General features: G+C 35.6%; 2 protein-coding genes across 2 annotated transcripts; both read left to right on the forward strand.

Moving 5' to 3' along the window:
- The first annotated feature begins 3,965 nt into the window (after positions 1-3,965).
- Positions 3,966-5,862, forward strand: LOC133866766 (early nodulin-like protein 14). Its single transcript, XM_062303396.1, has 2 exons — positions 3,966-4,236; positions 5,301-5,862. Exons 1-2 carry the CDS (start codon positions 4,053-4,055, stop codon positions 5,681-5,683), a joined length of 567 nt encoding a protein of 188 aa, XP_062159380.1. The 5' UTR covers positions 3,966-4,052; the 3' UTR covers positions 5,684-5,862.
- An 8,743-nt stretch (positions 5,863-14,605) lies between these two features.
- Positions 14,606-19,820, forward strand: LOC133865281 (APO protein 2, chloroplastic). Its single transcript, XM_062301659.1, has 3 exons — positions 14,606-14,885; positions 16,120-16,472; positions 18,843-19,820. Exons 1-3 carry the CDS (start codon positions 14,721-14,723, stop codon positions 19,672-19,674), a joined length of 1,350 nt encoding a protein of 449 aa, XP_062157643.1. The 5' UTR covers positions 14,606-14,720; the 3' UTR covers positions 19,675-19,820.
- The last annotated feature ends 2,876 nt before the right edge of the window (positions 19,821-22,696 follow it).

The raw sequence follows: 22,696 nt of genomic DNA on the forward strand, positions 1-22,696 counted from the left end.
TTTATTCAAACTTCTTCGATTCTTAATAAGGCTATTCATTTTTATTTTTATTTTTGATGAAATAGCTATTTTGTGTACCAAATGTACGTATCCTTGGTGTTTAGGTATGATCCTAAGGCTGTCATAGTACTGCGAGTGATGACCAGGGAAGACTACGAGAGCTGCAACGGAACAAAGCCAATTGAAAAATACGATGATGATTGATGGCAGAACCAAGATTGAGTTGGACCAGTCAGGACCATCCTATTTCATCGGTGGTGCTAATTAAGGGGATGTGTGAGAATGGCCAGAACCTAACTGTGGTTAAATTAAATTACATTTATTACAAGGAAAACATTATTTTAATTAACTTTTTTCATCTTTATATACACATGAAAAAGATATATTGATTTGCATATGGACTTAAACATTTAAATTCAAGATTTTTACGGGTAATTGATCCCGTGGGAGGGTTGTCAAGCAATATATATTCTAAGAGTAATGATTCTTGCACGTACACAAAGTGTGTCGTGACAAATAGTTTTCATTTTTTAAAAATAAAAAATAAAAAATTTATTGGACACATTCTGTATGCAAGAAAGATTATAGTAGTATGAGCTAAAATAGGGTCGGAGAAATATTCGTAATGGTAAAAGTACTTGACACGTGGAGAATGTTTAAGCTGTAGCCAGTACTTAATTGTGTCTAGCTCATGGATTCAACGGCTATTTGAGCTTCTGAGTGGTGCTGTGCTGGATATTGGTCCACGATTGCTCACATAATTAGGAGTTTGAGTTATATATATTTGTTTATTTGTTTATTTGTTTAATGAAAGATCCAATTACAGACATGTCGCCGGCCGGAATTGTTAGCTAAATTGCTTCTTCGGTGACATTTGTCGCTTGGTGTGAATGGGTTTTTGATTGATTGGAATTTTTTGAACATTTGGACGAGATCTGTTGACGGATTTGTTTTTTTAGAAAAAAAATAAAATAATAATAATAATAGTAATTTTTTTATATATTTTTTGTATATTTATAATATTTTTATTATGATTAATTAGCATGTGTCGTAATCTAATTAGCGTTAACATATCATTTAACAGTGTCTATCAAAAAATTAGACGAAAGTTAGGTTCATGACTTATATACTTGTCATCTTTGCATACCATAGGGAGTGTTCTCATAACATTTTTAATTTTTTATACAACAAGGAGCTTATTGTAAATCGGTATAACCATAAAGACTGATTTTATATTTTTCCTAAAAAATTAAATAAATAAAAAGTTTGTTGTCTGGCTAACCAACGGTGGTCATGGGTCTTGTTCCAGCTACTTTAGTAAGGGTGAAATTAAAACGGACTAAAAAAAAAAAATACCCACATTGCAACTTTTGATAATTCAAGGTCGACATTGCAAAAACAATTAATGACATATCGATGAGGCAAGTGAAATTTCTCCGGTACTTTATTCTATATAATTGAACCAAAAAGAGGTTTTTTAGCCAATAGAATTGATGAATTATAGTATTAATGCTCCGTTTGTTTTGATATAAAACGATTTCTGTCGAAAGATGATTTCAAATAAGTCATTTTTCAAGAAAATATTTTTCGCCGAAAACATTTTCCGGTGTTTGGCGCATACGAAAAATCACAAATATTTTTTATATTTGCATTCAATCATATTAACTTATAAAAATCAATTTTTATTCAACAACATAGAAATATTAATGTAAAATAATATAAAAATCACCGGTGACGAGATTCCGTCTCTGACCGACAGGATTCCAACAACTTTTTTCACTGAATTCCGGCTACTGTTGCCGGATTTCGGGATAAAGGCAAAAATCCGAACAGTTTCATTGGAATCTGAGTTGGCCGGAATCTTGCCAGAAATTTACTTGAACGTGAAGGTTGACTGCATCATTTAAAAGATGGTCGAATGTGTCTGTCGTCCAGAGAAAATCTCATTTTTCGAAATTTACTAAGCATTTTTTATCAAACAGAAATTATTTTCTAGTTGACTATTATTTTCGCCCCCACCAAACATCAAAAAATGCCGAAATTATTTTTCAGAAATCATTTTACGCTGAAACAAATTAAGCATAAAATACTAATAGTTCTTCCCATTAATCTCCATGATACCAATTACCAAGCAAGACCTAATTAATAGAATGTCAACATTTATAGCCATTAATCAAGTCATGGTTATTAAACCAAGTTTTATCCTAAAAATTTAAGTTAACAAAATAGTTGATTTATATTCCGTTTGTTTCGGTGTAAAATGGTTTATGTCGTAAAATGTTTTTAGGGAAATCATTTTTCAGAAAAATATTTTCCGTCGAAATCATTTTTCGATGTTTGGTATATACGGAAAATTACAAATATTTTTTATATTTTTATTCAATCATATTAATTTATAAAAATCCAATTTTATTCACAACATAAAAAATATTAATGTAAAATAATATAAAAATATTTTTTTTATATTTGGCACATACGTATTTAAGCAAAAGTGGCCGGAATCTAACCATTTGTGCCGGATCCCGATCATCCTGGCCGGGGATCCAGCAAGAACGGACAGATCCGTCCAGGATCCCGGCCAGACGGCCGAGGATCTGGCAGACTGGCACAGTACCGCCGGAATCCGATAATAGTAGCCGAACGTTGCCAGATTCCAGCATAATTTTTTAGATTCTAAAACCGACTAGTGCCGAAATCTGGCATGTCGGAATCCGGCGATAGTCAACTGTTTGAATGTAAAAGTCAATTGCGTCATTTAAAAGATGATCGACTGCGTCTGTCATATATAGAAAATGATTTATGCATTTTAAAAGCGTAAATCATTGTCCGAAATTTACTAAGCATTTTTTGTCATACGGAAATCATTTTCTGGTTAACCATTATTTTCACCCCTACCAAACACCGAAAAATGTCAAAATCATTTTTTAAAAACCATTTTACACCGAAACAAATGGAGCATTAATTAAATAAATCAAACGATTGAAAGAAGAAGAAGACTCCTTTTTTTTTCTCTTTCTTTTTTCTTTTAACTTAATGTTAATATGGTGTTGGATGACTAAATGTGATTCGCATATGGGAATGGTCAAGTAATATTATTACCTCTTATTGCAGCTGACGAGCTATGGAGAACCACTTTTGCATTGCGATTTTATTGGATAACCAAAAGGTTGTAATTTACAAAAAAAAAAAAAAAAAAAAAAAGAGTTAATTTTGTAATTTTTGCTATCTACTTATCATCATAATTGAATGCTACATATGGTTACTCTTTTGTCATTGCAAAAATAATTGGTAAAAAAAATAAATACGAAAATGATAATTGCAAACGTGCACCGTCATATCACTTAATTTGTTACATGCTTATCTACATTTTAGTGACTAACTTGAAAAATACTATGTAAATTTTCATGTCATTTAATTTTATAATACTACAAAAAATTTTGTCTTTAATGGATTGTACGTTTGAGTGTGCGATTTTTTTTTTATTATATTCTACTATTATTTACTATATTCAAAATCGCGAATACCGATAAAATTTATTTTTTGAAATTATGTTTGGATGGTTTAAAAAGCTTAAGGCAAAATTGAAAAAAAAAAATGATAAAACTTGAGTGGAATTCAAATTTAGCAAAATAATCCAAACATATATTTCAAAAATAAATAAAAAATAAAAAAATAAATGTGTTAGCCAAACATGCCCTTAGGAATGACAATATTGTCGTCGTTGATAGGTTGTTGATATCTAGGTAAAAAATTTCCTATCACTTATAAGTAATTTATAATAAATTTATAATAACCTTAATAGCAATCAAAATAATATTATGATGATAATTTCATTGGAGGATAAAGTAATTAGTAATGGCATGCAAGCTAGGGTTGCTTTTGAAAATTGAGTAGCCTTATGTTACTCCGAACCAACGTCATAGCCATTTGGATCCCGACCAAATGGGTTTATATAAAGAACCAAAACAATGCCTCAAGTACTCTCAGCATTAAATAGAGTTTTCTTGTCAATATATTCATCTTTCTGCGTCTGAATCTCTGTGATTGAACCAATGGCTTCCTTGAGAACCACAATCCCATTTTGGATTCTCAGCATGTTTCTGCTGTTTACTTCCATGGAAGCCAGAGAGTACGTGGTTGGAGGCAACAATTGTTCATGGGAAATTCCAATATCTTCTGCAGGATCCCTCCAAGAGTGGGCTCAGACAAACCGATTCTTTGTCGGCGATATTCTCAGTAATATAATCGTCCATCTCATGATTTCCCTCTAGCTTTTCTCATTTATATGAGTCTTATTTTTCTTATACATTTTACAACTCTCTTTTTCCAAAATTCTCATTGGTTTCTTTGTATGTTCTCATTCTTTTCCGTCTGGATTTTGTCTTTCTTGTCTTTTTTGTCTTCTTTCTTTTTCTTTTCTTTTTTTTTTTTTTTTTTTTTGGTACTTTCTCCCAGTTTAGCTCTAGTATATACCTTCCATATCATACTATTATTTATCAATTAAGTGTCCATCAGGTTCTTTGTCTAATTTAGCGGTTTCAAAACATGTGATATAAAAAGTACGTTAAATAGTTATTTCAAGACATAGTTAATAAAAATTCGATTCTTAAAAATGCAGTCAAGCATTTGGGAAAATATCGTAAAGCCTTTAAAATTGTTCGTCTTTTAAACCACCATCTTGCCTGCAGTTTGAAAATGTGAATTTTTTTTTTTTCACGTTTTTAATCTGCTATATTTTTCAAATGCAGTCTTAAACAAGACACTTTCTGTGATTTGTTTAAACGTGATTGAGCACAAGAAATCATAAGGCCAATTACACTCGTGCTAAAAATTTTATCATGCATTTGTTTATAGATATCTTATACGTGTAATCTATATAACATGTTAGAACATCCCGATGTAGGATTTAACTATCTATGATACTCTTTGTTAAATTACTATTTATTTCAAAAGAGAGTTAAATGGACAGAAATTTAGGGTCTTTACTTTAAGAGTAATGATTCACTACCACCTAAATATACAACTTTTCACCACCTTGTCTATGTGGCAAGGTGGTCCCTCACCTTAATTTATTTTTAAAAAATAAAAAAACTCAAAAAGTAGTGAGGGACCACTTTGCCACATAGGCAAGGTGGTGAAAAGTTGTATATTTAGGTGGTGAAGAATCATTTCTCTTACTTTAATGCCATATTAATTAAATCACTACTTATTCTAATAAAATTAATTATTTTATAAATACTTCTAAAATTATTTTTATCACATCCGACACTAATTATTTGTTTTCTTGTGTACTTACGTAGTCTTTGAGTATGATCCTAAGTCTGACTCAGTACTACGAGTGACAAGGGAAGACTACGAGACCTGCAACAACGAAACAAAGCCAATCGAAAAATACGACGACGGCCGGACCAAGATTGAGTTGGACCGGTCAGGACCGTTCTACTTCATCGGCGGTCAAGGTAATGATAGTTGTGCATTTGGCCAGAGGCTAACTGTGGTTGTCATTTCTGATAAAGTGCAAAATGGAAAGCATAACCATACCCATGTGGCTCCAACACCAGCCCCGACGACGTCCATAGCGGATCCCCCAATTACGAGTGGTGCACCTCATGAATTGAGGGGTGGGTTTATGGGAATATTTCTCATGGGAGTAGGGACTTTGGTGAGGATGGTCTTGCTCTGAAATATAGGTAGAGTCGTAGAGATCAATGTGAACTTCTTGTTTTTGATTTGCTTTATTTTGGTAAAGATCCAAAGAGAGATGTGAACTTTGGAAAATAAAGGCTAATTACATGTTATGGATTAGCTTGTTATAACATCTATGTAAGATTACACATATATGAATTGATTTCTTAATTTTAATTTTCTTATCTTTACACGCAAGTATTTTCTTTTTAATTTGCATGCATTGTTTGGAGTTTCTATACACATTGATCATTAACTCTGAAAAATGTTATATATCATATTAATATCTTACAAGTATCTCAATATGTTGACATAACAGAGTATAGTATATATATATATATATATGAGAAATGATTCATTTTCTTCTTTAGTCCTTCTATCCTCTCACTTTTTAAAATCACCATTAGATCTGTGAGACACACATGGGCTACACAGATCCAATAGTAATTTTAAAAAGTATGAGGATGAGAGAAGGACCAAGAAAAGATGTATAGCACGTCTCAATATATACATATCCAATTGCTATTAGACCATGCCACGTCAGCATAGTAGGATGAAAGTAGAATATTGGTATGGTTTATAGCATTTCTCTAACTCCTTTGTTTGGTTGTCTTATAATTTTATTTTTTTGAGGGACTAGAAATGGAGAGAGTCATTTTACGGTCAAAATTTTATTTTGTTTCATTAATGGTGTATATGATGCAACATCATTTAAAATATGCATCTCCATTTCAAGAGAGGATAAAGATCAATTCCATTTCACTTGGAAATTGAGATGAGTTATTTCACGGTCACAATTTTATTTTGTTTCTTCTAACAGTGTATATGATGTCATATCATTTAAATTTTTTTGGGAAAACTTCACAAAAGGGTATCAAACTAACGCGTTTTTTCAATTAAGGGTACTAATGTAGCAAAACGTTCAATTGAGTGTATGAATTTATCAAAACTGTTCAATGTAGGGTATTCTGTCACCCTCCGTTCTAAATCGATGACAGAACCCAAAACACGTGCATTTTACGTGATTTACTTAAGCATTTCTTCCCTTAATGCCCCTCAGAGCTCTCAAAAAAATTAACTAAAAACAAAAACCATGCCACCTTCAAAATGCCCCGTTTGAATAAAAAATCACACTCTTTGTCGTCATCGTCGTCTTCTTCCCGCGTTTTCTCTCTCCTGCTCTGTTTATGTACCTGACTCACAACAAAACCAAACCACATCATATAGGAAAACTATCATGTTTCTTGATGGCAAACTCAAACTGCTCCATCAGACACAACCAACAGCATGATCCATGGTCGTTCTTTCTTTCTTGAAGCTTCCCTGTTTTCTGCCTTCAACAGACAAAAGTCTAACTTCTCTTCAGTTATCCTTCTCTTCTTCTCATCAACTGTCACCCTTTCTCTTCTGTTCTCTGTTTATGTCACCGAATCTACTGTCATCCCTCCTTCTAACATATGCAAACTTTCTCCATTCCTTTAACCAAATGATGTCTCTCCTTTCTACAACTGTCAACCCTTATCTCACCCAGTCTTCCTTCAAACACCAAGTCTGATACTTACCATCTCCTTTCTCTTCACCAAAAAAAAAAAAAAGCAAAACTTTACTTTGGTAGCAACCCATGTCATTTTTCCTTCTCTATCTTTTTTCTTCTCTTATTTCTTTACTCCATGCTCTTATTTTCTCATTAGCAGCAACCCACATCATTTTTCCTGGATCTTCCGTCAAGCCATAGAACCAGTGAGCTTTCATCAGCTCTTCCTCAAAGTCTCCTCATTATCAGTCTCTCAGTCTCGTCTCTGTGTCTCGGCTTTCAACAGACAAAAATCTCTGTCTTCTCTTTATTTTTCTAATAAATGACAGGAGGCGGCTGGGGGAGATGGCCGGAGGAACGGCGACGGAGTGCGTTGCGGTATGTTGGTGCTGTCCGTGCAGCGTCATGAACCACCTCGTCCTGGCCGTCTACAAGGTCCCAACGGGCCTTTGCAAAAAGGCCTGGAAATAGAGAAAACGTCATCGTTTGATCAAGAAGAAGAATCAGAAGCATATGATGACAGGCCTGTTGCCGTACAGGCCCGGGAGTGCCGTTGTTGGGCCCACGTGCGCGGAGTTGGAGGCAGAGATGAAGAGGCCGAGTGGTGGTGAAGACGAGGATGAGGACATGGGTGATGGGGGAACAGACGCTGTCGATTTGGAGAAGGAAATGTGGGACCGGTTTTTTGCGGGTGGGTACTAGAGGAATTCGTCTTAAAGAGAGATGTGATGACGGTATGATTTTTTTTTGTACATGAAAGAGAGTGAAAGACTTTTTGTGTGAATGAAGAAGAGATACAACAATGGATGCCGTGGTTTAAGATCTTGTTTTCATGAACTTCATATTGAGAGGCAGTGACAGAGTCCACAACGATGAAGCATTTCTGTGATGATCTGAGCATTAGTGGCACTGGATTCTACATCATGATTTGTGGTGATTGCATAGGTGTCTTTGGCTGAGTGTGCATGATATGCAGCATATATGTCATGTTGAGAGGTTGCATGATCTTTGGGAATTGCCTTGGTGATATGTGTGGTAGCTAGGCTAGTATCACTAACCTATTTTGTTTTAAAAAAAAAAAAAAGAAAAAAAAAAAAAGACTATATTTCTTGAGATACCCAGCCATTGCAATGAGGGTACGTAGCAAACCACGTAAGGGAATCCCAGGCAACTGATTCAACTAAGCACTCCTTCCATTGCACAGTCCACAAGCTGCTGCTCTGAGAGAGATTCCCTTCCCAAATGCCTGAGAGTAGGCTGCCTCAACAGCTCCAGTGGTGCTGAATGTCCAGCAAGATCCAGAGTGGCTTTGATCTTTAACTGGGTTGACTATACGAGAAACGCGGGAAGAAGACGACGACGACGACGTAGAGTGTGATTTTTTATTCAAACGGGGCGTTTTGAAGGTGGCATGGTTTTTGTTTTTAGTTAATTTTTTTGAGAGCTCTGAGGGGCATAAAGGGAAGAAATGCTTAAGTAAATCATATGAAATGCATGTGTTTTGGGTTCCATCATCGATTTAGAACGGAGGGTGACGGAATACCTTACATTGAACAATTTTGATAAATTCATACACTCAATTGAACGTTTTAAAACATTAGTACCCTTAATTGAAAAAGCGCGTTAGTTTGATACTCTTTTATGAAGTTTTTCCAATTTTTTTAAATTATATAACAACATATTTACTACATGATATCATGTATAGTATTAAATGAAATAAAATAAAATATCAAGCATAAAATGACTCTTCATTTCAAATAAAATTCAAAGGATCATATTAAATAAGGGGACAAGAAAAGAATATGTGAAATTTTACATGAACCACATTGACAAAGGTTGACACTTAATTAATTTGGCAAGAGTTCAATATAAAATCAAACTAATCTGACGATGTCCTTAAAAATTTGGTATTACCATTAAATCCAAACAAAGAAAAACCATAAAATTTGAGAAACTACACTTATCCCTTGAAACTCGAATTACAATCACCATGCTAAACTTTGAAAAGTGAAGCTCGACCTCCTCAAATTATCAACATTTTCAATTTCCCCATTTATTAGTATTTTCTATTAACTTTTATGGAAAATGCACACATAATCCACTCGTGACTCAAATTATCTATTATATCCTTACATCTTATAAACAAATAAATAAATCATGTAAGGTATTATGAATGCACTTGTGAGTGTTGTGTCCCACATTGATTAAGTATAAAGTAAAAAAGTAGTTAATATGCTTAAGTGGACCCAAGCCCAATGGCTTAGGCTTTTGGGCTAGAAGTGGTGTCCTAATATGTGTATATTAACTTACTCTTTGTCAACTCCCTAAGTGAATATCTTCCCAACAATTGATATCATAGTCATGGTTAGCTTTTCTTACTGATTCGAGTGTCTTGGCATTTGACGCGTTTGGTTTGACTCTGGTAAAGAAAGTGTGGTAGCTCTTGGAGTATTTGTGACACTCTTAGATTTGTAAATGAGTCAAACACAAGGGAGAGTTGGGTCAATGTGGAAGAGACTCACAAATGATGGAGAGATTGTTGTGAGTGCACTTATAAGTATTATGTCCTACATTGGTAAAGTATAAAACAAAAGAGTAGTTAATATACCTAAGTGGACCAAATCCTATTAGCACTCTTGGGTTAGAAGTGTTGTCCTAATATGTTTATTAACTCCCTAAGTGATTCTCTCCCTAACAATTGGTATCGGAGCCATATTTAGATTCCGTTGCTGATATGAGTGTCTTGATTCGACGTGTTTAGTTTGACTCCTGTAAAAAGAGTTTGGTGGCACTTGCAGTACGCATGACACTCTTAAATTTGTAAACGACTCACACACAACGAGGAGCTGAGTCAATGTGGAATAGACTCCCAAGTGAGGTGGAGATTTGTTGTGAGAGTTGTGTCATACATTGAATAAGTATAAAGAAGTTGAGTAGTTAATATACCTAAGTAGACTCAAGCCCATAAGCTTGGGATTTTGAGCTAGAAAAAGTGTCCTAATATATATGTATATTAACTTCATATTTGTTGACTCCCTAAGTAATTCTCTCCTTAAGGGTGAGATGTTGTTGTGGGTACATTTGTGAGTGTTGTGTCCCACTTTAGTATAATATAAAACAAAAAAGTAGTTAATATACCTAAGTGGACCCAAGCCCATTAGCTAAGGCTTTTGGGCTAGAGTGGTGTCCAAATATGTATATTAATGTACTATTTGTTTTACTTCCTAAGTGATTCTCTCTCTAACGATTGTTATCAGAGTCATGATTAGCTTCCATTATCGATACGAGTGTCTTGGTTTGACGCGTTTGGTTCGACTACAGTAAAAAGAGTGTGGTGGCTCTTGAGTACACATAACGCTCTTAGATTTGTAAATGACTCACATACGAGGGGGAGATTTGTTGTGAGTGTACTTATGATGTTATGTCACAAATTGGTATAGTTTAAAGAGAATGAGTAGTTAATATACTTAACTAGACCCAAGCCCACTAGCTTAGGCTTTTGGGTTAGAAGTGGCGTCCTAATATGTATATTAACTTACTCGTTGTTGACTCCATAAATGATTCTTTCTAACAATTGATACTAAAGTTATGGTTACTTCTGTTGCTAATACGAGTTTCTTAATTTGACGCGTTTGGTTTGACTCTAGTAAAAAGAGTGAGGTGGCTCTTAGAGTACGTGTTACAATCTTAAATTAGTAAAGGACTAACTCACAAGGAGGAGTTGAGTCAATGTGAAAGAGACTCACAAGTGAATGAGAAATAGTTAATATACCCATATGGTCCCAAACTCATTAGCTTAGCCTTTTGGGCTAAAAGTTGTATCATAATATGTATATTTACTTGCCCTTTATTGACTCTCTAAGTAATTCTCTCCCTAACAGAAGTAGATGCCATTGTTCTCAACGACCAAAAAACCCACAATAGTGACCTCGGTCTCCATGGCTAAAGGAGGTTTTTTTTTTTTTTTTTTAATTCTTTTTAATCTAAGAGATATAATTGTATGTTCACATATTTGATGGATGTATAATGGATAATTTCAAATACGTGTGGGTCATGTGTTGCATTTTTTGTCCAAATTAACATAAAATCAAGTGTCAATTCTAAAAGATCAATGTAGTTTCCGCATAAAATTTTTACTACCAATCATCTTTTCAAGATGAGTTTTGTTATAAAATTTTGAATATAACATCCTTATGGAATTTGAAAAAAGAGAATTTAGCAAATGTAAGAAAATTATTTACAAATATCCAGAAATGGGGTGTGTGATGAGTATTTTCACAGTATATATATATATATATATATATATATATATATATATATTGAATAAGGAAAGAATTACATGGAAGGATCCTTTCCACTCCTAATTTGAAAGAAAGAAGTGGACAATCCTATATTGAAAAAGAGGTGGGTTACCCAACAATAGACTTAAAACAAACTACAACAGTACTGAAATAAATACAAATAGTAGGAAATTGGTTAGACAAATGATCTAGTCCTCTCAAGGGACCGCACAAGGCGGTTACAAAAGCTAAAGGGGCACAGATTAAAGTAGACCTATCTGAACCCCCACTTGGAAACAACGACAACCACTGGATAGAAGAGGCTGAAGCGGTAAAAACACTATTAGAGTCCAAATCCAAGACTGCAGAAAAGAGAGGCACCAACACAAATTCAGTTACAAAAGTCTCACCTAAAAGATAAAACTACATAAGGTCTGGGAGACAATAACCCACACAACACAGAAGTAGCAAAACACAAAAATAGCTATGAAAATACATAAGAAATACACTAAAAAACTAAACAATAGAAAAAACAGCAAAAAGCCCCAAAAATCAGTAGTTGGAGCATCAGGTGGAGCGGAGTAAGGCTTCATGAGGGGCGGCGTGTGGAGATCAGATGGAGAAAAATCTGGGGGCTATAGGGAGCTAGAATGCCAGTGGAGATGGTGGAATGAAGCGTCGGAGGCTAGGATTGAAACGTAGATCTGGCTTTTAAAAAACCAGATCTAAGAACATGGACAAAACCGATTTTCAACGCGGAGGATAATACGAACAACACGGTGGTGGAGCCTTGATACTAAGCTTTGATTTTGGGCAAGATAAGTCGTACTGGATGACGGATAGAACCTCATGAGAGGTGAAAAGTGTTAAAAAAAAAAAAAAAAACCCTCTAGGCAAACTGCAAATAAAGAAAAAAAAACTTCATAAGAGTACAAGGATGAGGAGAGGAGGGAAGAGATAAGACCCTTCCCTTCTCCCTGTGACGGCTACAAAGAGAAGAAACCAGGGAAAAAAATCACATGAGAGAGAATAGAGGTTTTGTTATTTAACCTAACGGCATTTTTGGATAAAAGCTCAAATTGATTCACAAGAAACCTCCTACAAAAAAATATCAATGATAACTTGATCATTTAATAGGATTCTACTGGAGTTAGTTTGAGAGCGATCAAGACGTAGAGGGTTTATCTACGTACGTATATCACGAGGTCAAACGCTTCACTTTGATGAAAAAAAAAAAAATCTATTGTATGACTCTTTATTACTTAGGAATTTCTCTTAGGTTAGGTTTAATCCATATTCATGATAATTAAAAGTCAATGTTGTTTTATAATATGGACAATGAGAAGATTAATATTAGGGACACTATACATTTTATTACAAGCTCTCAAATATTGATGTATTAGTGCACATGATACTTACCATGTCATTCATTAAAATGTGGACTACCACATAATAATCCACATGACGTTTATTACAAATTAACGTAACAGTCTATGTGACACATACTATGTGATCAACCACTAAAATATGGACTATTATGTGACAATTCACGTTAGGAGTGTACATGCGAGCGGATATTAACCGCTCGCATTCAAAAATCAATATTTGCATACCTTTTGGATTAGATATAGCTTATAATTACATTGTTTCAAGTTTTTTTCTTCACATGTCACTCATTTACTTCACAAATTCACTGTGACGTTGCCAGAGGCTAAAGCCACCATATTCTTCCTCTCGCCTCTCATCTCTAATTCTCTCATATCTTAGACTCTCATGACGCCGTTGGAGTCCAGAGTCACTATCTTCTTCCTCTCGCTCGCGGTCTTTGCTTTTCCATCGGCTCAGACAAAATTTTAGGTGGGTTTCAATATTCTCTTTGGGTTTTCAACCAATTGGGTGTTGGTTTTCTTGAAAAATTTTAGAAATTTTAAGTGTTGGTTGTTCTTTAAAGGTCTTATGTTCTTCTTATTGCAATTTTTTGTTTGCTGGATTATTTCTATTAAGTAGCTGTAGAGTTAAATATATGATCACTGTGAGTGGGAAGTGTAAACACATGATCAAAGTGTCTAACTGTGTATGAGCATGTTCGATAATTTACAAACTGCTGGAGTATCTTTGATTGTGTTCTTTTAAATAGATAGCTATGTTTTATGTTATTCGATGCTAGTTTTGTTGTGCAGCAAGTGTTGTAGAGGGTTTGGTTGGTTGTGTTGTTTTTTCGTGTAACACTTAACCAAAAAAAAAAAATGTAATGTGAAATTAAAATATTTTCAAAACATCAATGCTTTAAAAAAATTAAAACAAGCTTGAAACACTAAAAATCAGCCCATGTTATTTTTAAAATCGCTTAAAATAGGCTCTCATATAGACATAAAGAAGGTCAAAAAGACTAATATAAGCTCGTTTTAATATACAAATAACGGATAATAATCGCATGGATGCGTTTGTAAAAACATGCGGATGTAAATATCGAAAAGTGACATCCGCATTTTGCGGATGTGGCTGCAGTTATTGTAAATAACCGCATCCGTATCTGCATATACACCACTAGTTCACATAGTAGTCATTTCCTTAACATGTAAACTGCTACATTAGTTTGAAAAAGAATTATTATAAAAATTACTGTACTTCCAGCATTTTTCATCTCCCGTGATATCCATTTGGTTCAAAAATATATTCTAAAATTTGATTGAGAGTGAAATGTGTTCCAATATAGGAAAAACAGTATTTTATCAATTTCAAAAGAAATAGATTAAAGTCATTTCATGATCATAATTTAATATTGTAGCATCTAACGGTGTATATAATGTCACATGATGAATATATTAACATGTTTTTAAAAAATATAACATCATATATTTTGTTTGATTAATAATATTAAATTTTAATTATAAAATAACACATCTCTATTTTACTTAAACCGTCGAGGATCCTTGTCCGCAATGCAACCATCATCTCTAATTTCTCTTACAATCTACGCCCTTACCGACCCGGCCCGGACCGTTCAGCAATAGCCTTCATATTGTTCACAAGTACCAAAATACCCCTATCATTTTTCTCAAATTACAACTATACTCTATTTTCATTTTGTGAATCGTCCATTCGTCATCACTGACTCATCAGCACCCTATCTGGCCCAGGAGTCCACAGAATCCCATCCCCACTCCAATTTAGTGTTTCTTTCAAAGATTTTAAGCTTTTTGTGTGTGGTTTGAGGGGATATGGTGGAGTGCGTTGGCTCTCCAAATCTGTTTCCCCATGGCCCTTTGGCCGTACTGCGTGGTAAAGGAGTAGCGGGTCCAGTTAAGGTTTCCTTCCAAAACAATCCGCAACTCCTGAAGCCTTACCGGCACCCAGCTGGTCTTGGCTCACTTCACTCTTTCCAGGTATGCCCCCCTTTGGAATCCCACAGACCATGTTTGTTGTGTATGCATTTGGTTGGAATTTTGTTGTAAATGGGTGAGCTTTAATGGTCATAAAATGGGATTTAGTTGCTGTGTTTTTGGCTCTTATTAGCCCATGGTTGTGTGGCTAGCTTTCTCAGTTTCTCTACTGCTGAGGGTCTGAGACCGTTAATGGGTGAGTTCTGTTTAGTTGTAAATGTGAAATCTAATATGGTGGATAAATCCTGTGGAGTAGGTAATGTCATTGGCGTTTTGAGAAACATATGTTCTGCTTCCAATTATAATGTGGGTATCTGGCGAACCATAGAACTGGTTCGGTCTGGGTATGGAGGAAATTCCTCCAAACTAGTCTATTAAACTGACGTCGAGCATGTGATTCTCAAGTGTATTTTTAATAGGATTAATGGAGTATGTAATTCTGACGCCTCACGTGCTCGAAGAAAATATATCAATTTAGTAGACTTGGTTGAAGGAATATTTTGTACATGAAGCAATCCGGAAATGAGAGCTAGTTTGATTTCGAACTAGTTTTGGACTTTTGGTTTATGTGCAGTTTGTCTAAACCATATGGTAATATTGTTTTTGTATTTTGTTAGAAACTTGTAGGCACTAAGTTTGAGTGCAAACATGACAAATTGAGAGTTAGTTTCATATTTTTTAAAATCTGACAAACAGAAAGATTTAATAGGTAATGCTATTTACAGCTCCCCCAATTTTGCAGCTTTCCCAACATGCCAATTAACTTGCTCCTACTTATGCATTTAGTGTCCATTTGGTTTAGCAGTTTTAAAGCATGCAGATTGGCCTGCGTTTTTAAAAATGCGCGGGTTGGCCTGCTTTTTTAATAACATGGATTTTTTCCACATTTTTCAAACGCACTCCGAAGGGGGACACTTTTCGCAATTTTGTTTTAAAATGTGTGTTTGGCCTACAAAATTGAGGGGCCAAACGCACTCTTAGTCATGACTCATATTAGAACATATGCAGGGTCTGCTGTAACAATCACTAAGATGTGCTTTTAAAAGTTTTTGAAAAATCAATCTGATTGTTTGTGTGTTTCTCGAGGGGCCATGCTCGAGAATTTAAGTGTTTCCAATTTCTGAATCTCAGCTTGAAAGTATAACTGTAAGTCTCTGTTTTCTAAATAACTGTAACTATTTAAGGAACTTTACATGTAAAGCTTATGCTTCATGTGCCTCCTTTTATCCTTTTGCAGCATAGCATCAGTACAATTATACTTCCACTGAAGTCCAGAATTCCGTCACTTAAGTTGTGTCAATCATATGCCTTGGTCATTAGGAGTGAAATTCCCCAAAATGCTGATTTTCCTCGCTACTATTCAAGGAAGGAGAAAAAGCCTTTTCCTGTACCTGTTCTAGAGCTGAGGCGGGCTGCCAGGGAGAGGTTTAAGAAAAGTAAAGGGCAGCCTAAAAAACCTGTCCCACCTCCAAAGAATGGGCTGATTGTGAAGAGCCTGGTGCCACTTGCTTATGACGTGTTCAATGCAAGGATAAAATTGATTAACAATCTCAAGAAACTCTTGAAGGTGGTGCGTGTGCATGCTTGCAGGTAATTTCATTCCTTGATTCCTCTGAGTATCCTCCCTAATGGCAGAATTTGACTCTTGGAGCTTATGGCAAAAAATATAATCAGTATTTGCTAAACCATGGCAAGTCAAATTCATGTGGTGATCCAAAATCATTAGTTGTTAAGTACACGGCGAATAACTGTTCTGTTTGTTGGATGTAGTATGTATGGTGATGCAACAAAATGTTGATAGATATCCTAATTAGCTGCTGATAAGACAATTTAGGCATCTTTACTTGGTTTTAGATTCACTATCATTGCATGTGATTACTTTCTTTCTTCTTCTTCTTCTTCTTTTTTTCCTTTCTTTTTTTTTTCTTTCTTTTGGGATAAATGCATTTTTGGTCCTTGTGGTTTGAGATTTTAACAAATTGCTCAGTGAGTTTTAAAATGTGATTAATCACTCCCTAGGGTTAGCCAAAAAAACAGATTAGTCCCTACTGTCAGAAAGACTAACGGAATCCATTAAAGTGACATGTCAACACCAATTAAATAGCAACATGTGTCCGGTTTCCGTAGTCACTACAAAAATAACACAGTGGACTTGACTGCAAGGTAAATTAAACACGTAAGCTCCTCACTCCACGTCAGCAATGTAAATTAAAACAACAAAAAGAGTAAAGTAAAAATCAGATCTTCATCATCGTCTTTGAAATCCTTTCCACTCAGATGCCTCCCCAAGTTCTGAAGTCACCAATGAAGAGATAGGCAATCGTAGTCGACAATGTACAAAGAGTCAAAAACCTTTAATGACTCAGATCTCACATAAAATATCTTTTTTTTTTTTGATAAGTAGATCTCACATAAAATATCTTACCAAAGATATTACGCTTAACACGGAATTCAATCTTATGTCCTTTCATTCTCTGCCTCTGTTTGTCATTTTTGCTTTTCCTCTTCTTTTATTTTTCAACTACAAACCTCAAATTTGCTCTTACTCTCTCTTGTGTATTCTCTTCTTTCCTCTCAATTACTTTCTAGCTTATACATCTGTATGTCCCACCCTTTTGTTTTCACTATCACTCAAGAAAGTGATGATATAAGAGATGGGTATGAGACCGATTTCACCCAACGAATATGGCACAGAGATGATCGAAATCAACGATTAGGTGACTATTTGAAAAATTTTGGGTAGAGGGTGATTTCGTTGGGTGGTGTCTGATGGGAGATTAGGGGATTTGGGGAGGCATTTGAGGGGATTTCAGGGACGATGATGAAGCTGATTTTTGTCTTTTTTTGTTGTTATAATTTATCTTGCTGACGTGGAGAGAAGGAGCTTACGTGGAGTCCAATGTGTTTAATTTACCTTGTTGTCAAGTCCACCATGTTATATTTGTAGTGATTAAGCAAACCGGATACATGTCACAATTTAATTGGTGCTGGCATGTTAATTTGACGAATTCTGTTAGTTTTTCTGACAATAGGGACCAATTTATTTTTTGGGGTAACCCTAGGGAGTGATTAATCACATTTTAAAACTCAGGGAGCAATTTGTCAAAACCTCAAACCACAAGGACTAAAAGTACATTTATCCCTATGTTTTTATTGATTGGTACATTGCATGTGATTACTTGATATGAGCAATTCTACTAATTCTTGTTCACCAGTGAACATCTTACTCTCCTTGAACAAATTAGATTATTGTTATCTAAGCAACCTTGGAAAAAATTATTGCCTGTTAGAACTTCGTGTAGAACTTACACTTGTTCTTTTAGCCTAAAATACTTTTGATCTCTCTAAGTTTGAATTGTTCTCAATTTGGTCTGTGTACTTTCAATTCTAGCGATGTCAACCTTGGAATTTTGAATTGTTATTAATTTAGTCCTGTCTATCCCCGTAATCATAGGAATGTCAGATTTCATGTGCTGTTGCACGTGAGCATGAAACAGTCACTCTTTTGATGCTCTTTTCTCTTGAAAAAAAAATCATTGAAAAAAGGAGAAAATAAATTAAAAGAATTGGCAATAAGAGAGGGATATGTCAGAAATCTTGTAGCAGACAGCCTGGCAATCTTCTTCTTCTACTTCTTTGACTTAATAGCATTATTGTTTAGTTTATGTTTCCTTGGCCTTCAACTTGTTTCGGGTATGTTCTTCAAGAGCTCTAAGTGAAGAAAATGGTGTTGAAAGAACATTTAAAACTAGCTCGATGATTTCTGATTGCGAACAGCATTCATGTGTAATGTCGCATGACATTTTAGACCATGTTAAAGGGGGTTGGATGGAACTACCAAATTGACAACAAACCCTAACTTATGGAATACAAGATGTATGTATGTGTATATGTATTTAAGTCATTTAACCTTCTTAGTGAGTACATTTTTGTGACTTCTGTTTTCCAATGGTTATGCAGCTGCTGTAATGAAATTCATGTGGGATCTGTTGGACATCCATTCAGATCTTGTAGAGGCCAAAATGCTAACATCCGCAAGGGCCTTCATGCATGGACAAATGCAACTGTTGATGACATAGTCTTGCCGGTGGAAGCTTACCACCTCTATGACCGCCTTGGAAAGCGTATTCCTCATGAGGAAAGATTTTCAATTCCTCGGATTCCAGCAGTAGTTGAACTCTGCATCCAAGCCGGTGTAAATATTCCTGAATTTCCAGCAAAAAGGAGAAGAAAGCCGATCATCAGCATTGGCAAAAAGGAATTTGTTGATGCAGATGAAAGTGAACTACCAGATCCTGTCCCAGAAGTTCCTGAGAAACCACTATTAAATGAAATACCCGATTCAGAGATAGTAGCCCCATCTGATGAAATGGACACCGCTTGGCTTGCTGAGGAAACACTAGGAGCATGGGAAAAGATGAGGAGAGGAGCCAAGAGGCTAATGAAGATGTACCCGGTAAGGGTTTGTGGGTATTGCCCTGAGGTGCATGTAGGTCCTAGCGGCCACAAGGCGCAGAACTGTGGGGCACACAAGCACCAGCAGCGGAATGGGCAGCATGGTTGGCAGGCGGCGGTGCTAGATGACTTCATACCACCAAGATATGTGTGGCATGTTCCTGATGTAAACGAACCGACATTGCATCGGGAGCTTAGGAACTTCTATGGTCAAGCTCCTGCTGTAGTCGAAATGTGCATACAGGCTGGTGCTGTTGTGCCGGAAGAGTATAAATCAACTATGAGGTTGGATGTGGGAATCCCCTCAGACCTTAAAGAAGCTGAAATGGTAGTTTGAGGCCATTCTTTGCTTCCCCCAAAAACTCCTCTTTCGAATACAATGTAAAGTGTCTGCAGAATATTAAGATTGAATTCACTAATTCAGCGCTGAAGTTTGAAACTTCCATTTGATGGGGATCAGCAATACGAACTGTCATATACAAATTGCCTTTCATCTGGATAAGAAGATTCTTAGTTTGAAACTCCTCTTTCAGTATCAACCTGCACAACACGCCTAGCAACTTCTTAGTTTTCCATTTTCTACAAGCTTCATCAAGCACCCCTTGCCAGTCCAGAAGAGGATGTTGTATGAAGCAACAGTTCATGCAGGTTTTTCAAATACGTGAGCTAAAGCTGCAAGAGAAAAATAGATAATCACAACTTTCCATCCCATTCTTGCAAAACAAACACTGCGTATCTCCCTGAAAACCCCAAGTCACAAGCCTTTCTCCTGTAGTTAGTCTATTAAGGATAGTCAACCATAGAATAAAAGCTTGTTTGGGAATAGCTTGAGGAAACCAAACAATATTCCACCAACTGACTTTCTGCTTCCTTTTCCTCATAAACTCCCATGTTTTTGCACTTACATAAACTCATTTCCGAGAGATAGTCCATATAGGTTTATCCACTTCAACTTATCAAAAAAAAAAAAGGGTTTATCCACTTCACCTAGAGGCACATCCGAAAGCTTACTCTGAATATCCACCAACTCATCTGATCTAACTGGTCTCCAGCACTAGTGCCCATTCCTAATTACAAAATTTAACTTTGCCTCCAGACTACTCTAAAAATCATATATGATTCTAAACCCATATCTCTCATACAAAGGACTAAAGGGGTGTCAGTTGTTCTTACAATTCAGTTATGACATAACCAGAAGTATATTGGACAGTGAAATTTTTTAAGAAAATGTGGTTTAATAGTCTAGAATCAGGCTGTTATGATCCTGGCGGGGCTTAATTTGAGGTATGGGTTTCGGATTGGGTCCGCTTAGTATAAGATAGATTTAAGATTTTGGAGCTTTTGGCATATTGGTTTGGTATGTAATATTGATATAAGAGCAAGCAATGTGTCACGCGTTCAATAAAAGCCGCCATAGAGTGGGCTTATGTGGCATCGGCACACATTGTTATGATCTTGGTAACGTCTAATATGGGGTATGGACGTCAAATTGGGCCAGTCTAGTATGTGAGAGGGTTAAGGGCTTAATTTTTCGTGTTCCATCAATTCTGAAGCTTTTGGCATATTGGTTAGGTATTTAATATTGGTATCAAAGCAAGTACCATGTCACGTGTTCAATGAAAGCTGTTATAGAGTGGGCCTCCATGGGTATCAGCACGTATTGTTATAATCCTGGTGGGCCCTAATTTGAGGTATGAGCGTCAGATTGAGTCAGCTTAATATGAGATAGGTTTAAGAATATAACATTTCTCATTCAATCAACTCTAATTGACCTAATGCTAAGGACCAAACACATGTAGAATGAATGGAGAAAGGTTTGCATCTTGTATTGTATAATAATAAATCTTAGTCAAATTCCCACCCCTAAAAACGTGGTTGTGAGAAGGAAAAGGTCATATGAAACAACTAATTGACACCATATATATTGATCAAACATACATGGATCAAGTCAAAGACTGCTTGTAAAAGGTCAACCACCACATATCAAACTTTGGATCTCTTCAAGTCTACATGCTCCAAATGTCCATTAACCATTCACTTTCGCCTCTTATTTCTTCCATGCATGCATGCATGCACCCTCGTCACCTCCCCCCACTCTCTTCTGCCTAAACTTCCATAAGTACCTCATAACATATACAAAGCACACACACAGGACACAGTTTTGCAGAAAAAGATAGAGAATATATATAGAGGATTCGGAAGTGTCAAAGAGATAAACCAGAGATAAAGGCTATGGCAGGACCAGACGCAATGAAGGTTCCTTCCCCGGGGCGGCATTCAACTGAGGCACTTCACCAACGCAAAAAACTGCCTTTTTGTCCGATCAGAATGGCCATTGGTGGCTTTGCCTTCACCGCCGCCCTCGGTTACTTGGTCTTGTACTCCAAGAAGAAGCCGGAAGCCTCCGCCGTTGATGTTGCCAAAGTTTCCGTCGGAGTTGCCCATCCAGACAACACCCACCCGCGCCAGTAGATGTCCTTGTTCATTCATATATGCCTGGTTTTATGTTTTTTCTTCTATTGCCTTAAGATGTAGCACAAATAAAGCTTCCATTACGTGCTATATGATGGGTCTCATATATTATGTCAAAACTTTTCTTATTTGAATTAAGTTCAGGGATTCAGACCACTCGATCAATTTTGTTAAAGGGTTAATTAAATTTGGCATTTTCTAACAAGTTACAGTCCGTTTGGCCCTGCGATTTTGTAAGCTAAAAATGTGATTTTAAACAAAATTGTGAAAAATGTTCCATTTGTGAGTGCATTTTTAAAAATTCGCAGTTTGAAAACATTAAAATATATATATATATATATATCTTTAATTCGTAGGCAAAGAAGTGTGTTTTTTAAAAACATATCATTTTAAAGGTTAAACTGTAATTTTAAAGGTCAAATTGCGGTTTGAAAACATAGAACAATATGTGTTTTCAATTTGCAGGTAATGAGGTGTGCTTTTAAAAACGAACGATTTTAAAGCATAAAATGCGATTTTACCAAACACTTAACTGCGTTTTTAAATATCGTACGTTTTGAAACCGCAAATCCAAACGGACCCTTAAAATTTTGAGACAAATGGTGATTTAACATAGTTTCAAAGTAAAATTCTTGAGTTCGAATACTGACTTTATGTTTTACCCACATTTCAATTAAATATTTCACGTTAACCTCTTTAATAGAATGTTTGAAGTATTTGAACTTGATCAAATTCAGGATCGTTGAAAAACAGTTACAATGCGAAATTAGTGAATCAATGAGCACGGTGGACAAGACATCAAATGGTTGGTCTAATATTGGGGTTTTTTTAACATCATGGCATGTGACCTTGAAATTTATAGTTGGAACCTGAAAATACATGTAAAT

The sequence above is a fragment of the Alnus glutinosa genome, chromosome 4 (genome assembly GCF_958979055.1).
Source record: "Alnus glutinosa chromosome 4, dhAlnGlut1.1, whole genome shotgun sequence".
Lineage (NCBI taxonomy): Eukaryota > Viridiplantae > Streptophyta > Magnoliopsida > Fagales > Betulaceae > Alnus > Alnus glutinosa.

What these genes read in the sequence shown, in the direction of transcription:
- LOC133866766 (XM_062303396.1), top strand. Translation starts at nt 4,053, where the DNA reads ATGGCTTCCTTGAGAACCACAATCCCATTTTGGATTCTCAGCATGTTT. An exon ending in CTTTGTCGGCGATATTCTCA is followed by an intron (nt 4,237 to 5,300) that starts GTAATATAATCG and finishes GTACTTACGTAG; the next exon opens with TCTTTGAGTATGATCCTAAG.
- LOC133865281 (XM_062301659.1), top strand. Translation starts at nt 14,721, where the DNA reads ATGGTGGAGTGCGTTGGCTCTCCAAATCTGTTTCCCCATGGCCCTTTG. An exon ending in GCTCACTTCACTCTTTCCAG is followed by an intron (nt 14,886 to 16,119) that starts GTATGCCCCCCT and finishes ATCCTTTTGCAG; the next exon opens with CATAGCATCAGTACAATTAT. An exon ending in GTGCGTGTGCATGCTTGCAG is followed by an intron (nt 16,473 to 18,842) that starts GTAATTTCATTC and finishes ATGGTTATGCAG; the next exon opens with CTGCTGTAATGAAATTCATG.